At 41.7% G+C, this 17,635-nt stretch overlaps 2 protein-coding genes and 2 non-coding genes across 8 annotated transcripts in view; 1 reads left to right on the forward strand and 3 right to left on the reverse strand.

Moving 5' to 3' along the window:
* The window catches only part of rap1gap2b (RAP1 GTPase activating protein 2b), a 15,520-nt gene extending 11,814 nt beyond the window's left edge, over positions 1 to 3,706 (reverse strand). For 2 of the 5 annotated variants that reach the window (XM_029848599.1, XM_029848597.1), the window contains exons 1-2: positions 3,450 to 3,706; positions 8 to 43 (exon numbers count right to left, since the gene is read on the reverse strand). In XM_029848599.1, coding sequence (XP_029704459.1) covers positions 8 to 43; positions 3,450 to 3,493 — 80 coding nt within the window. In that variant the 5' untranslated portion in view covers positions 3,494 to 3,706. Of the gene's footprint in view, positions 1 to 7; positions 44 to 3,449 lie in introns of those variants that run through there. The other 3 variants (XM_029848600.1, XM_029848598.1, XM_029848601.1) reach the window with 2 other exon arrangements.
* A 1,267-nt stretch (positions 3,707 to 4,973) lies between these two features.
* On the forward strand, positions 4,974 to 5,045 carry trnaa-cgc (transfer RNA alanine (anticodon CGC)). The gene has a single exon. It is a non-coding gene; the product is annotated as a tRNA-Ala (tRNA).
* An 88-nt stretch (positions 5,046 to 5,133) lies between these two features.
* Positions 5,134 to 5,206, reverse strand: trnav-uac (transfer RNA valine (anticodon UAC)). Its single transcript has one exon. It is a non-coding gene; the product is annotated as a tRNA-Val (tRNA).
* A 706-nt stretch (positions 5,207 to 5,912) lies between these two features.
* LOC101075611 (microtubule-associated protein 11-like) lies at positions 5,913 to 12,600 on the reverse strand. The gene is made up of 13 exons (XM_029848602.1): positions 12,382 to 12,600; positions 11,538 to 11,872; positions 9,085 to 9,180; positions 8,863 to 8,992; positions 8,348 to 8,434; positions 8,088 to 8,208; positions 7,802 to 7,949; positions 7,595 to 7,677; positions 7,372 to 7,523; positions 7,092 to 7,228; positions 6,930 to 7,008; positions 6,708 to 6,822; positions 5,913 to 6,350 (listed from the first exon to the last, which is right to left on the reverse strand). Exons 1-13 carry the CDS (start codon positions 12,572 to 12,574, stop codon positions 6,188 to 6,190), a joined length of 1,839 nt encoding a protein of 612 aa, XP_029704462.1. The 5' UTR covers positions 12,575 to 12,600; the 3' UTR covers positions 5,913 to 6,187.
* Between the last annotated feature and the right edge of the window lie 5,035 nt (positions 12,601 to 17,635).

Genomic DNA, 17,635 nt, shown 5'->3' on the forward strand with positions numbered 1-17,635 from the left:
AACTCACCGAGCTCGCAGAGCGCTGACTGTAGATTTGTCAATCCTGCAGACAGACAGACAGACAGACAGACGGACGGACGGACGGACGGACGGACGGACGGACAGACAGTTAGTTATTAACGGTGCACTCAACATTCTGTACTAATGGAAAGAACATTAACACATTACTGAGGTGAAGAAGGGGCTAAGATCTGAATTCTCTATTAACCGTAGTGACCATGTGCATGTATGTGTGCGTGTATGTGTGTGGCAGAGTGTGTGGCAGAGTGTGTGGGAGAGTGTGTGTGAGGGAGGTGTGAAGTGACAGCAATAAGAATCCTCTTTATTAAAGAAAAAAGCTGTAAATTACATCAGCACTCAGAGAGGAAGCAGCTGTAAAACATCTGTGCTCCACATTGTAAAATCTCCAGGAAGAAGGACTGGCTGTAATTCTGCTGACTCATCACTTTAACGGCAGCTTCCACATTGTGGGAACGTAAGGGAACAGAAGTCCCAAGTTCTCTACATCCAGCTGCTGAAAACCTCCAATCAAAGGAGCAGAGTTCATTTCCAACAGGTGGAGCTCAGACTGAGCCCCTTCTGGGCTTTGTGAGCAGGACTTCAGAGCCAGTTCTAACCATAACCCTCAGCCAGTGCAGAGCAGCTAGAACTGGACTAATGTGGTGGCTCCTCTTTGGTAAATGATCCTGGGAGCAGTGACCCCCTCAGGAATAAAACTAAAGTTTCAGGGACTAAAGTAAGATGTCAGGTTAGATATTTAACCTGGATCTAACCTTCAACAGAAGGGGGGAGCTGGGAGTAGGAGGAAGAGTGGAGGAGGACGAAAGGAGGAAAAAGGAGGAGGAGGAGGAGGGGGCAGGAGGAGGAGAGGAAGAAAGGAGCAGGAGGAAGAGAGGAGGAAGGAGGAAAGGAGTTGGGGAGTGGGAGGAGGAGGGAAGCAGGAGGAGGAAAGAGGAGGAATGGAGGAGGAGGTAGGACGAGAGGGTGAGGAGGGAGGGAGGGGGAGGGAGGAAGGGAGCAGGAGGAAGAGAGGAGGAAAGAGGAGAGGAGTTGGGGAGTGGGAGGAGGAGGGAAGCAGGCGGAGGAAAGAGGAGGAATGGAGGAGGAGGTAGGATGAGGAGAGGGTGAGGAGGGAGGGGGAGGGAGGAGGGGAGCAGGAGGAGAAGAAGAGGAGGGAGGAGGATAGATGAGGAGAAGGAGAAGGGGAGAAGCAGGAGGAGGGGTAGGAGGAGGGAGGAGAGGAAGAGGGGGGAGAAGGAGGAGCGGGGGAGGAAGAAGTTGAGAGGAGGGCAGCAGGAGGAGGAGAAGAGGAGGGAGAGGAAGGAGGGGAGGGGGCAGGAGGAGGAAGGAGGAGGGGAGTAGGAGGGAGAGGGGGAGGGGGAAGAAGGAGAGAGGAGGGCAGCAGGAGGAGGCCAAGAGGGGGAGGAGGTGTGGAGTGGGAGGAGGTGGGAGTTGGGAGGAAGAGGGAAGAGGAAGGGAGAAGAAGATTATTCAAAGTAAGAGAGTCACTGAGTCTAAAAGCTTCAGTGGTCCTCGAACAGGTTATAAATAACACATTTATGCTGCTCTTAGTGCACACACACACACACACACACACACACACACACACACACACACGCATGCACACACACCTACAGGTTCAGGCTGTGATAAGCTGCTGTCTTGGAGCACTATTTAGATAATAATAATAATTTAGATGATAATAATAGAGCCATATGTAACTACAGCATCACTGTTCAGGTGTAACTGCTATCCAGTTAATGGGTCACACACACCTGCAACACATTTAAGCATAAAATGTCCTCATGTATGTTTTAAATCAATCAATCAATCAATCAATCAATCAATCAATCAATCAATCAATCAATCAATCAATCAATCAATCAATCAATCAATCAATCAATCTCTATTTATATAGCATCTCTTACAATCAAAATTGTTTCTAGGCGCTTTACAGAATCCCAGGGCCTGACCCACAACAAGCAACGGTGGCAAGGAAAAACTCCCCTTTAACAGGAAGAAGACCTTGAGCAGGACCAGACTCATATAGGGGGACCCTCCTGCTGATGGCCGGCTGAGTATAGCGAGGAGAAAGGGGAGGACAGGTAGAGGAGAGAATAGGTAGAACATAGAAATACATTATATTAATTAAAATAAGTTGCCGGTAGAGACAGGTTGGGTTTATAACTGTGACCCTAAACTTTAGGGTCACAGTTATACATGATTAATAAATGGAGTTTCTGTATCTTCTCTAAAAAAGAGAAACTAGCCACCTTAATAAAGGCCAAAACGATCAACGATCAGTTTATCTTTGTAATTTGTGATGTCTTGATGCTTTATTAAACCCATTGAGGAATGTTGTGAGTTAGATAAAATACATTCATGGCAGTTGATGCTGCAAAATCCATCAAAGTGCTGAGTGAGCATTATTTTAGTTTCATTGATTTAGTTTTGTGAAGCTACATTATTAACTACACAGTGGGTGTAAACATGGCCACCATGATGATGTCTGTGAACGTAGAAGGATGGACAGATACCCAAAGAAGAATGGAAGAGGAAGAATGAAGAAGTCTAAGGGATGAGAAAGACAAGACTGACTGAAAAGCGCATGTGTTCATGTATGAGGACAGATGGAAGGACAGGGAGGTAAATAAAATATACCACAAAATACAGAAACACACTGATGGATTGAGCAGGTGTGGAAAAGAGAATGTTGAATGGAAGGTAAGAAGGGTGGGCAGAAGAAAAAAGGCAACGAATAATTAGCTTAAAGAAACAAGAAGAAACAAGGCTGCAAAGAAAGAATGGAAGATAAGGAAAAAAGAGGATAAAACAAAAGAAAAATTGATTTTAAATTAGTTTAAAATATGAAAGAAGTGTGAGAGGAAACAAGGATGTAAGGAAGGCTGGAAGTAAGATGATGGGAAAAGAGAATATTAGACAAAAGGAAACAGACTGAAAGGAAGATTTGCCTCCTTTATGAAGACATTCTTCAGAGCTGTGTGTCTCTGTGATGTCGCAGGTTCCAACCGAAACATGAACATGAAGTTCTTAGCTTTACTCTGAAGCTGCAGCCATCAATCACTTCCTGTTTGTCTGACCTCAGGAGGCCAACAAACCTCCTCCGCTCACAGGTCACATTCAACCTATTACGACTCAGATCAACAGCTCCAAATGGCTCATCCTAAATGTGAAGAGAAACAAAGCTGACGTGTTTCTGACAGTGATGTCATCGGTGTGACATCACCGTGACAGCACTGTGTTGCACTTCAGGAGGAAAAGGACGTCAAAGACCCCAAAAGTGAGATCATGCAGGGGTCTCTCTCTCTCATTCTCTCTCTCTCTCTCTCTCTCACACACACACACACGCACACACACACACACACACACACAAAACAAACACACACACACACACACACACACACTCTGTCTCTCTCTCTCTCTCTTACCACCCAAAGCCACCGAACGACACGCTCCTCTTCCTCCTCAGCATGGTCTCTTGCTCACAGTCTCCTCCTCTTTGTCTTCTTTTTATTGTGTCTGGATATGCTTCTGTCGCTCTCCTCTCTCTCCTCCCTCTCTACTCCTCTCTTCACTGCTGTTCTAGCTCCTCATTCTCCACCTATAAATACTCTCATCTCTTTCAGATGCCCTCCTTTACATGCTTTCTCTCCCTCCACTTTCTCCCCTCCCTCCTCCCTCCCCCTTCCTCACTCCAATTCAGTGCACACAGCCAGTAGAGAGACGTAGCAGGAATAGGAATGAAGGTATACATGATGTACTCCCCCCCCCCGTCTCTCTCTCTCTCCCTCTCTCTCGCTCTACTGACGGAGCACAAGAGCAGCAGAGATGCTTTCAGGACTGAAAATGTATCATCCATTATAGATGGAGATAAATGGATCAGTGTACACACCAGTTTCACCATGGACTCTGTTACATAAAGGAAACCTTCAAAATGCTGAAAACATTGTCTGACATTATAGATCAGCACATATAGAAATTGCAAATGAAAAATCAACATACTTGAGCTGCTTTCCCAGTTTGGATTGAAACCACTTAGAATCCATCTGGGCTCACGATAGTGGAGGTGTAGTTCAACATTCACAGTTTTAGAGACTTGTTTATACTGTGTTGAAGTTCCAACCCCAGTTAGGATGGTGTTTATTTAATGTTTAATGCTGCTCAGGAGGTTAATAGATAACTTGCTGGAACATTTCTGTACAGACAAAACTGCAGAATTTTTGCTTTAAGGTCTGCAGTGAATTAAACAGTGTATAATGATTATATGAGTGTGTGTTTGATGGTAGGAAACAAAGCAGCTCAGGGATCATTGGCTTTCACTCTAATTTGTGAATTCTCAGGTTTAATCCTGAGGCAGCTGCATATATTTACATCCAATTATCACTGAAAGGATCAGAGAAGGCAGGATTTACTCTGTGAGCTATGGTGAAAAAAGCAAAAGGGTTCTTTTATTGAGCATTGATCTGTTGTCGGCTGCTGCTCCATCAATGCCACAATGTTGTCACACTTGACAAAATCTTTGTCATTATCTAACAGTATTTTCATTAGTGTAAGCATTGTTTCTCTGTTCCTAAGTGTTCCTTTTTTAATGTTCAAAACACTTTAGGAAATAAGTAAAACTTTTCTTTGACATTTTCCGGTCAAATTAATAAGGAGTCTTACGTTTTAAATTTTAAAAAAATACTAATAACTACCCGTATGGTCATTTTAAGTGTACATTAATTAACATTTGTCGCCCTCTGTTGGTTACTAGAAATAATATAGGTTTGACAGTACTGTTGACCTTTCAAATAGAAGGCTGGATGCGAGCAGAGTTAGACCATAACGCCCTAAACACTCGGCCATCGCATCAGGATGTCTGTCCTTTTAACTGTCTGAATACAGAACCTGGAGACTGGGCAGTACTATCGAATCTGTCTGAATAATATGTACGTTTCAATTTCATGTCTTGTGGGGATGTAGCTCAGTGGTAGAGCGCATGCTTCGCATGTATGAGGTCCCGGGTTCAATCCCCGGCATCTCCATTTTTATTTTCCCAGACAGCTCACTGTTTTTGTGCATTTTGAGTATTTATACGAGTAACAAGGCGCCTGGTTTAAAATAAGGAAAAGCTGGTTCCACTGGGGCTCGAACCCAGGACCTTCTGCGTGTAAAGCAGACGTGATAACCGCTACACTATGGAACCTAAGACGAAACGAAACCGTGCTAGTACAGTTATGAATGTGCTTTGAAGGCGCGAAAGAACACGGTAATTTAATGATTGTCCAGTTTTTGTACCCGTTAGTGTGAAAACAGCAGGAGAAACTTGTATTTAGAAAAATGCAAAATATGGAAAATTTGCAAAAACAGTATTTTTAGATTTCTCTTATCTGGACTTGACTATCTCAGAAAGGGTAAGCATTCATCAAAGCACTGCTCATTTCCCCTACATTATAATATAAATTACACTGGGAGAACAAAAAAAATTCTGTTACATTTTTATGCTGATTAATATAATATTGGTATGCTGATTCCAAAATTGCATTTTTTTCCCTAGCAAGTTTTTAGTTCTCCACAGCTTCCCCTCCAGATAAGCCAAATTCCACTGATTAGCTGTAGTAGGATTTGCCAGCTGATTACAAATGGACTCATCTACAGCTACGTGGCAACTTGTTGGTGCAGTTACAATTGAGCCAGAGAGGTGTGTGCAGCCCCCAATAGGTCAGTACTATCAATGTGCTATAGGGGATTTTTTGAATTATAGGGGACCCTATAGTTCAAAAACCTTGATGTGATAGAGAAAAACAGATCAGTTTTGGATTCCACATCCAAAATTTGTTAAAAACAGCTGTCAGACCTAACTCAACAAAAATTGTGTTCCCCAGTGTTATTGTACAATGGGGATTAGGATATTAAGGGCATGGCGGTCATATTTATTCAGGTCAGTGTTGCAATATGATACTGACTGCTGACAAACTGTACTAACACTGTAATAAATGTGCCCTGTATAATACAAAATAATACAGATATTATAACACATCAAGTTTCAAGAGAACTGTACATTTGTAGTCTTTGTGATTTTGTTAATTAACACTAGGCAGCCAATTACACAAAGATATACAACACTTTCCAAATAGAACATGAGATGTTCCTTGGTTCCAGATTCGTCTCAATGTTACTTCTTCCTCTATTCTGAGCAGATAGGGTCCACCACCAGGACTTTGCATTCTCTCTTGGCGATCTTGTCCAGTGACAAAAGTGATTTGTCTTGAGGTGGCAGGTAAAGTGGACGACCAACTGGAGAGCCAACAGGAGGAGTGATTGCCCGCCGCTCCATAGCGCTGCCTGTCCTGAAACACATGGGAATAAAAAGGTGTCTACATCTATCCTTAGCAAGCACTTCCCAGGACACAAATATGCTGATGGTAACAGCTACTGCAGCGCAAAGATGCAAGTACAGTACATTTAGACTCATTTACTTATTAGATGTGTTATGTTTACCCAGCATAAAAAAATGTATAATTATTATATTTTATAACTTTCATCCAAACTGTAAGTTAATATAAGTCAGTGCATTAAAATTTCCTTTCATACTCATCTTTAAAGTTGTATAAACATTTGGGAATAAACAAATCCATGGTCTATTTTAAACGTACTGTATAGTCTAATAATAATAATTGAACCGAGGTGGCGTTCATGTGAAGTACCTCATGATGTGGGATCGAGATGGCTGCTGGTGGGAGAAGGACTGAGATCGACCCAGACTGGCCTGGTGCCGATCTAGCAGGTCTCGTACTGCTGGGCTGGATGGACTGTTTTTCCCTTTATGGTAGATGGAGAACCCCCAATGTTACACAGTGTATTAGTTTGTAACTTTAGCTAATGCTATGTTCAAAGACATGATAAAATAAGTCTTGTTTTGTCTTTACGTGACAGCGGCCGAGCGTCAGGTGGGGGATTGGACACTGATGCTGTGAACTGCAACTTCAATTTCATGTGCTGACTCAGCTGCAGAACACACAGTTAATTTGACTTAAGACTGAACTTTGAAATAAACACCAGGTTATCAGGGTGTTTCAGAGGGGACAAACCTCATACAGGCCTGGTTTGAGGATCTGGAACGCCACACTGAATGATAATGTGCTTCCCTTCCGACATTGCCCAAGGTTACTGAGAGGAGCATGACAGATCACAGCAGAGAGTGAAGAATCTTCACCTTGGCCTCGACCTAAACACATACATTCACATATATACAGGAGAGTGTGGCACAATAGTGGGTTGAATGAATTACTGGGGACCACACACACACACACACACACACACACACACACACACACGCACGCACACACACACACATAAAGTGGAACTCACTGTCTGGAGTCCAGACGAGCCGAACAGCTAGGAAGTCCTGCAAGTTATTGAGAAGAACATATTTGACCTTAAATTGTTCCTTCACCCTGACAGTACTCGGACAGCTGGCGGTCATGACAAACCGTGGGCGATCCAGACGGATGCTGGGTAGCCTGGAGAAATGGATACATCAAAAAACAACCCTATTATAGACAATTTCCGGTTTACCTTTACTTTGTCTCACCTGTAATGCGTATAGATACAGTTGGTAAAAGGCATCTTATGAGTTGACCACTGAAGCACAGCAACCAGGGGGACCTCCAGTCCCTGTAATTGAAAAACACACATTTCAAAAACTGACACATGCAGATGACATACAACCCCATAAGAATACATGCAATACAAAATTCTATTAAACTCTTGTTGAGAATAATGGCAAGAACACACTGACCTCATTGGAATCATCCTGTGGCACCTCATTAAGGTGAAGCTGAAACACAAAATCCTGCTCCTCCAAAGTGCTGAGCATTGTGGGAAGATGGCTAGCCAAGCTGTCCACCCTACAGTAGGATGCCATGCCAACTTCACCTGACTGGTGGCTGCAGAGGCAGAGGAACCAGGATGAAAAGTAATGTTACAGGGTCATATAATATAACTGGGTAAGGTTACAATATAAAAACAGTAACAAAATATGCATAAATGTTTACAAATACATGTCAAGATTTTTAAGTACATACCAAACATTGTCCACAAGCAACACAGAGCCATCGGGCATCATAGGAAGGTAGGAGGCATTCAAGTTAGGTAAAATCCGAATATCCCGAATACTGATCTCCTCCTGAGAGGAACCACTGAGCACTAGAAGGAGAAGAGAGGTTGAGGTTTGTGTCATTAGTTTCATGTTAATGGAGGTGTGAATAGGAGTTCAGGGGAAAATACTCAGGTTGTATTCCACTTAAATCCTTTAACAATGACCTGCTGAGTGACATGGACATACCCTTGAGGACAGCAAGGTGCTTCCCTGAGACAGTCATTTGCTTACAGTGGACAGTGGGAGGTGGCAAGACGGTCAGAGTGGTGCTCACTGTAGAGGGCAGGAGGGACATTAAAATTAAAACTTCGTATTGAAGATAATTACTGATCAAGAGATCATTAACTTTTGTCTCATAACTGTTCAGAAAAGTACAGATCAGACAAAAACTAGTATTACTAGAATTAGTAATTCTTCATTGAAAAGTTTAATTGACGTTTTTGTTTGTGTGTTTTGTTTGTTTGTTTGTAGTAAAGTTTCCCTGTTACTGGCAGCACTCTTTCACGAAAGTATCATCGGCTCAACATCGGCTTCTTCTTTGTTTTCTTCCAAAATAGGCACCTCACATTTCTGGATTGTGTACACTGCCTCCTGTTGTCTACAACTAGTATTACACAAAAATCAAGCCATCGAAAGCACTGCGACACCCCCCACCCCCCATCTCTCTCTGTGTCTGTGTGTCTCATGTGTGCGTGTTATACCCTGAGCCTTGAAGGTGTTGAGGTCGTGTCTGAAGGTGTGTGTTGGTTCACATTGTTGCAGGACACTCAGGTATCCAAGTTCCTGCACCTCTGCTTTCTCTGCTTCCCTCTTCCACACTGTGACCATCACCTGATCACCGCACACACCACACAAGAAATGAAAAGTTACATTATTTGTTCAGATAAACAATAGTGGACCTGAGCCTAGCCAAAATGGCACACCTTGACTTTGAGGGTGTTGACAGGGAGTTTGTCCAGAGAGACAGTTAGTGGGAAGATTACTTCATCCGTCAAAACCACAGGTTCATCCAGAGGAGACTGGAAAGATCGAACAAAACACAAAGCTTTAATAACACCATTATACCTAAATGAATGTTCTGGTTAGTAGGGGAAGGTGCCAGAACACCTTCAGCGTACTGCCCATGTACCCTTGAGCAAGGTACCGAACCCACAAATGCTCACATAGGGCCCTGTGATGAAATGGCAGCTCATCCGGTCCTACAAGGTGACAGTGATTAAGCCGTTGCCTAAAAAACCATCACTGGATCCTGATGTGTTAGAAAACTATAGGCCAATATCCAACCTTCCTTTTATCTCTAAAGTTCTTGAGAAGGTTGTGGTGACTCAGTTACTGGAGCACCTGCAGAGAAACAGCCTGTTTGAGATGTTTCAGTCAGGCTTTAGAGCTCATCACAGCACAGAAACAGTACTTATTAAAGTTACTAATGATCTTCTTATAGCTTCAGATCATGGACTGGTTTGTATGCTGGTTCTGCTGGACCTCAGTGTTGCTTTTGATACAGTTGATCACAGCATCCTGTTACATAGACTGGAACATGTGATTGGGATTAAAGGGACAAGACTAGACTGGTTTAGATCGTATTTATCAGATAGACATCAGTTTGCTCATGTCCATGGTGTTCCCTCTTCATACAGTAGGGTTAGCCATGGAGTTCCACAAGATTCTGTACTTGGACCAATACTTTTCATCTTGTACATGCTTAGGGAACATTATTCGGCAGCATGGGATACATTTTCATTGTTATGTTTATGACACTCAGCTTTATTTATCCATGAAACCAGAGGAGACAGAGAAGTTAGTAAAGCTTCAGACCTGTCTTAAAGACATAAAGTCCTGGATGTCTTCAAATTTCCTTCTCCTTAACTCAGGAAAAACTGAGGTCATGGTGTTTGGTCCTGAACCTCTCAGGGATAGATTGGATCACATGATCACTCTAGATGGTATCTCATTAACATCTAGTCTCTCTGTGAGGAATCTTGGAGTAACTTTTGATCAAAATCTCTCCTTCAACTCACACATTAAAATAGTCTCTAGAAGTGCCTTTTTTCACCTGAGGAACATCACAAGGATCAGAAAGCTACTGATGTGGCATGATGCTGAAACGTTAGTCCATGCATTTGTTACTTCCAGGCTGGACTATTGTAATTCTTTATTATCAGGGTGTCCAAACAACTCTTTAAGAAGCCTCCAGGTGATCCAAAATGCTGCAGCCAGAGTTCTGACAGGTATTGACAAAAGAGATCACAAAACCCCTGTACTGGTGTCTCTTCATTGGCTGCCCATTAAATTTAGAATAATTTTTAAAACCCTTCTTCTGACATACAAGGTCCTCAGAGGCCTAGCTCAATCCTACCTGGAGGAGCTAGTGATACCTTACCAGCCCAATAGACCGCTCCGCTCTCAGAATGCTGGTCTACTTGTGGTTCCCAGAGTCTCTAGGAGTAGAATGGGGGGCCGAGCATTTAGCTACCAGGCCCCCCTGCTATGGAACCAGCTCCCTGTCCAGGTACGGGAGGCTGACTCCATCTCTACTGTTAAAATTAGGCTTAAAACCTACCTCTTTGAAAAAGCTTATTGTGACTAACTCTGTAGTTCCAGTTACTATCATAGACAGACAAATTATCATACTTAGGGGGTCGTCTAATCATTAGGTTAACATCTTAGTCATGCTGATATAGGCCAAGGCTGCTGGGGTCCAGAAACATGATCACCTGACAGGCCTCTGTCACCACACTGGGTCATGGTTTCCTCTCCTCTCTTCTTCCTCATCAAGTAGACTAGTGATGCTATTTCTTGTGCAGTTTTTCTACCTCCCCCTTCTGTATTCATTTACAGGTATCGCTGCCTTCAGAGCTGCATAATGACCTCCGATCCCGCTGACCCACTCAACCGGCAGTTTACTCAATATAATGTATTTTTGTATGTATTTCTATGCTCTATGCCCATCCTCTCCCCTCCCCTCCTCTCCAGTCTTCTCCTCTCCTCTCCACTCGTCTCCTCTCTTCTCCTACCTATTCTATCCTCTACCTGTCCTCCCCCTTGTCCTCGCTCTCTACCCAGCCAGCCATCAGCAGCAGGGTCCCCCTACATGAGCCTGGTCCTGCTCAAGGTTTGTTCCTGTTAAAGGGGAGATTTTCCTTGCCACTGTTGCTTGTCTGGGGTTAGGCCCTGGGATTCTGTAAAGCGCCTTGAAACAATTTTGATTGTAAAAGACGCTATATAAATAAAGATTGATTTGATTTGATTTGATCCTGGGGTGGACCTGCCTTCACCCATATGTGCACCCTCCCTGTGACCCCAAAAGGCATAAAGTGATAATGAAGACCAGCTGAGATGTTTTAATGGATTTACTGTTCCTATATGTGTGATTTACCTGAACAGGTGCCCTGCGGAACTCTCTTGTTGCAGTCCCAGATGAGTTGTGGATGAGCAGTGGTTTGCAGTCCCTAAAACTCCGACACCGCGAGTCCACTCTGCTGCCAAGCGCAGCAATTGCTGCCTCCGCCGCAGCAATGTAGTCCTCCTCGCCATCGTCATTGGCCTCATCCCCACTGCTCTGGTAGTCGTGATGATGTGGGTAATGGCTGCTCCGATGACGACTGCTCTCACCTGGACTCACGCTGGCCACAGCACACAAAGAGCCAGCCAGTTCCCTCCATGCCTGGCTGCTGGCCAACTCTGTCCCAAAGCTTGGAGTGCAGTTGCGCGCTGTTGCAAAAATATAATTTCTTGATTGGGATTAGGGAGTATATGGAGTACAGGCACAATGGCATCTGCACCATCTGAACAAAATATGTTATAGCACATAACTTATATATATATATATATATATGTGTGTGTGTGTGTGTGTGTGTAGTCCGTTGGGATAATCCATCAAACAAATTAGTAGCAATGACCGGATGTTATTTCATGATAGTTGATCATATTTATTAGCGGTGTAACATATGAATGACACATTATTGGTCATAACTGCAATATTTAACAACCTAACCCATTGTGTATTTAAACTGCAGCTGTCTTTGTCATGTCAGTCATTACGTTTTCATTCGTCGACAGGGGTTACGACTTTAAACAACAGCTTTCGGCTGTGTTTTATGTTATTATAACACAAACTCTGTAATAATAAATAAAGGCCGACGTTTACGTGTCCTTTCACGAGAAGCCGGTCTGGTTTGTATTCTCCGGGCTCTCCGCTCCCCACCCCAAGCCTTCCTTACCAGGGCAATGGTCGGCTGGCGTCCCTGCGCCGTCCCTACAGCGGAGTACCAGGAGAAAACGGACCGTCTCGCCCAAGTACAAATGACTCCTGCGGGGTAGCGTGCGGTAACGAGCCGGGTCCGACAGATCCGTGATAGGCACCGCCGGAAAATACATATAATATTCGCACTGTGACTCCATCATCTGCACCATGGCGACAACCAGAGGAGGCTGAGTGGGCGGAGACAAGGCGAAAACTGATTGGCTACGAAAACTGCATGTGATAGGTTAGTGTTAGCCTTGTTGCCGGAAGTCTAGAAAGAGACGTTAAAAATAGGATAATATAATCCACATATTATTTTCCAAAATATGTTAAGAAATATGCAGATAATAAATATACAGTATACTATTTTAAACAGAAATTTTTGATTAGTTTGTAATTGATGCATTTTATACATCATGACTTAGGATCAAATCAATAACTTTTCCAGTACTGAATACCCTTTAAAGGACACTAAAGTAGCATTAACAGTAATAGTCAAAATAGTATCAAAATATATATTACAAATCAGCATAAAGGGTAAATCTAATATTGCTAAAAAGAACAATGATGGTGATAAACCTAGACAGTTCAGGTGGTTTAAGGGTAACAAAAAAGCAGATCTGGTGACGAGATAAACCAAGGTAAGAGGTCCTGATTGCTACACCCAATGACAGAAAATAGCTTCATGCATGTCTTCAAATCATTCAAGACTTGTCAGAGAACCACATGACCGTTACAAATTCTTGCTAACAAGGTCTTTAATTTGGATACTTTCTGTACGAAAGCCTCACTGGCTGAAGACCGTCACACCGTGACACTGTAATTCCCCCCACAGGGGAATGAAAGATGACTATGAGTCAGTATTTGGTCATCAAGCATACCTGCTCTCTGTTTAACCACATTTTATGGTTACTTTACCCTTAGTTGCAGTTATGTCTGCTTACAACATATTGGCCTACAGCTATAGCTCATATGCAAACCTGTATGTACATGAGCCGTGATAATACTACCGTGATAATAACTATCTCCTCATCTCTGTATTTGTAACTCTGAAACTTCCTACCCAATCTCAATTTGGAAGAAAATATATTAAATCCAGTTGGACTCACCCATACCTTCCTTCAGAAGGGCCTTTGATTCACAGCTCAGTCTATTGAGGACTGGGCAGAGAAGGTTTCCCAGTTAAAAACCCAGTGCAGACAAAACATGAAAGGGGAAGGTGCCAGAACACCATCAGAGCAATGCAGAGGTGACCTTGAGCAAGGTGCCGAACCCACAATTACTCATATAGGGACCTGTACTGAGCTGGAGACTCATCCAGGGTGGACTCTGTCTTCACCCATATGCAGCTGGGATAGGCTCAAGCATGATTCCCATGACCCCAAAAGGGATAAAGCTGGCAAAAAACAAAACAAAACTTTAGATTGTTTGCTAACTAACCTAAAGTTTTGTTTGTTAGCTTTTTAATGAATAATATGTTACTAATACACAGAAAGTTAATGGTGAATATGAATAGTCTCAAGTTTTACCAGCAAAGAATATTGAAATCATATTCATGTAAAAAAAAACTTCCTTATGCCTGATTTATATACATTGGGAGGTTATTGTTGAACTTATAGAGGATGTGGTCATGCAGAAAAAGGGCATATGTTAGTAAACAGGTTTGGTGAATACATTTTTCCCGAACCATTGAAAGCAATCAATCAGTCTTTATTTATATAGCATCTGTTACAACTCTGGTAGCATACAGGTAATTTTTAAACAGATACTTTTTTTAAAAAAAGGGCTTGGCTGATTTTAAGGTATTTTACTGAATTATTAAAAATGAATTGCCAGATAAATCAAACGTTTAAGATGCTCTCATGCTGCAAAATGTAATAAAAGTTAAATTGACTTCAGCATTACAAAATTTGAAACTACTTTCCCCTTTAAAAAAATTGCTTGTTTTTTTGTATGTATTTGTTTAGTCCATGGGTCGGCAACACGCGGCTTTAGAGCCGCATGCGGCTCTTTAGCGCCGCCCTAGTGGCTCCCTGGAGCTTTTTCAGCCTACAGCCTCTTGTCATCTCTGAAAATGGAAAAAGATGTTGTGAATATATTTTTTGTTTTAATTTAATATCTGTAGCAGGAGAAACATGACAAACATTCTTAAAGATTTACAATGCCTTAAAATGTGTATAATAAATATTTAATTTCAATATCTCATTATAATGGAAGTTAAACTTAAAGCACCATCGTACAGCAGAGTAGTTACGTGGTGCATCATTCTCTCCAGGATGCACTGCAGAGAACATAAACATTTAATCATGAATGCTCATTATGTGTTTGTAGCCTACTTATCATATTGAAAGTAGGTTAATAAAGCTAATATAGACACTTACCGCATGTGTTGCCTTTATAATGAGGCTTATATAAGGCTTTTAATTTTCCCGGCTCCAGACAGATTTTTTTTTTTTTTTTTTTTGGTCCAATATGGCTCTTTTAACATTTTGGGTTGCCGACCCCTGGTTTAGTCTAATAATGTGTCTGTTTGGGATATTCAATCACATAAGATATATCTTGAAATGTTTTCTTGTATAGTTTAGGTAGAAAGTCTTGCCTGATGCAATTGTTGATCTCCCACAAAAAAATTGTTCTATAGGGAGAGATTGTTCAGAGGCAACAGAATGCAACAGAACACTCCAAGGTCTCCACGGGAGACATCAACACATAATTAAGCCCCTGATAGCTCATTTAAAAGCATAAATTATTCAGACCTGTGCAATCAATATTTTGAGTAAATATGTATGCACCTAATCCCCTCCTGTGGTAATCTTAAGAGAGAGGCTACAATATTTACCACTGTGAATTAATTTAACACACATAAGTTATGGGGTAAACTTTATGTTTCTACAAGAAACAAAAACTAGTTTACATGAAGCTTTTTGGTTATAAGATATAATACGATAAATTAGACCTGATGCTTCAAGGATCTACAGATCTATCAGATAGCTGTTATATAGTTAATTCTAATATTTATTCTGATAGAACAGATAAAAAATAAAGATAATTTTTAGAAATCTACTAAGAAAAGCTGACATATGGTATAGCAACAAGCATGTTGACCCTTTAGTTGGCACTTAGTACCTTTGGCTGTTACTACAGCCTCCTGTCATCTTTGGTTTGAGGATATGCAGTATTGCCAGTCCTCTTTGCAGATCCTCTCAAGTACTGTCTGGTGGACGAAGACAGTTGCTGGAAAGACAAGATGTTTGATTTGTTTAAGTCAGGATGCTGCATGGGCCCCTCAATAACATTCACAAAGTTGTCCCTCAGACACTCCCATGATGTTTGAGTCATTGTGTGGTTGGACGGTGAGCTTTCATGTCCATCCTGAAGAACTCTCAGAAGTATGTGGCCTTCCCTCATACCTCACCAGTCTCAAAAATCTCCACTTCATAAAACCCAAATATGTGGAGTGCAGTAGTGATGGTTATCCCAGGACTTAACTTCAATTGTCACACCAATTTTGAGACTTTTTTATTTAAATGTAGTGTCCATTTAAAAGAGAATGTGTGATTCTGTTTGTACTTTAGTAAAAGAAAACAACATAACAAAATGTGAAAAATCAAACCATCTGCCCATATTTAACATTCGGCTCTGTTAATGCATGTTGAATTAGCAAATTCATTCAATTCCACGTGGCCTTCACATGCCCTTGTTGTAGATGTTTGAGCAAATAAACCCAATTGTGCCTTGGCCCAGTACAGAACGCTCACAATTAGGCGGCACATGGTTTAAAGGGTTCTCATGACCAGTTTTAAAGAATTGAATGTGACCAAGTGGTAATTTCAGGACACCAGGCAGAGGCTATCAAAGTTATTTAAAAAAGAACAAAGTGAAGATCTTTATAAAAGTGTAAAGAAAAGAAAAAATACTTTATCTTTGACTTGACAGTTGTCAAGTCTGATTTGTTTGTCTCACCTCAAATGTGACTTAGTCTCCTGCGGACTCATTAACACCTATTAAATATTTATACCCTCACACTCGTTAATGTGTTTAACAAATATTACGTGATTAGTAATTCACATGGGTGTTTAGGAAAACATCATGAAACAAGGTTCTCAAAGTAAATAAACAAATCTATATTAACTTAAAATTCCCGAAATCTTTCTTATTTCATGTTCATGCTGTTCATGCAACACTGGTCAGCACTATTAATGGTGTAATGATCTGGAGTAACATTTAAATGACCATTGACCCACAAAGAGTTTGAGTGCGGCTTCAAGTCAAGTAACGGAGACTACATCTATGAATATAAAAAAGAAAATTCCTTTGGTATCTAAACTTGCGGATGTGCATCACAATGTCTGCATCATGGCGCATCTGGACTTTTCAAACAGCAGGAAAATTAATACCACATAAACTATAACAACAGCTAAGAATATTCTTGTGGATAGATTAGCTGTAATTATTCATCCAACTACAATTTACAATTACATAACCTAGACTTGATAATAACAACAACAATTCAGTTAACTCAACACAGGAAAATTAATTTTAAAAGAAGACCTTATCTTAATCATTGCAATGTAAACTAACTACAGCCTGATTTGAATTCATCATCAGAGCTTTTGCACAGATTTACATCTCTAACAGCAACGCATTGCTGTTCGTGTGGTGGATTTCTGCTGGTGGTAGTCGAGATGTGTTGATGAGGAAGGAATCTTCACAGACACTGACTTGGTTTGAAGAGATGTTTATTGGAGAGAAACGTCATCAATCAGACATTGCAGTTTGTCCGCGGGAGTTCTCGTGGTCCTGATGGTGAAGATTCAATTCAATTCAATCTTTATTTATATGGCACTTTTCATACCATGGGTAGCACAAAGTGCCTCACAAAGGATAAAAACAACAAAGAGAAACAGGAAAATCAAGAAACAAAAGAATCAAGAAGAAGGACAAGAAAAAACCTGACCCTCCCACCCCCACATATATGCATACATGAGATATATAAGCACACACACTCATATACATATACACACTCACACACAGATACACACACATACATGCATACACACACTCAAACACACACACCCACACATACAAACAAGCTGAGACATGGCCGGGCACCGAGACCTGAGGCGAGGGAGACGCCACCTTTGGGGGGGCCAACCAGGCCGGGCGAGGCCACGGTCCATGACCACAGGGGGTACCGCCACAAAACTAAAAAACTGAGGGAGTAAAACAGT

This window comes from Takifugu rubripes, chromosome 15, assembly GCF_901000725.2.
Source record: "Takifugu rubripes chromosome 15, fTakRub1.2, whole genome shotgun sequence".
Classification (NCBI taxonomy): domain Eukaryota; kingdom Metazoa; phylum Chordata; class Actinopteri; order Tetraodontiformes; family Tetraodontidae; genus Takifugu; species Takifugu rubripes.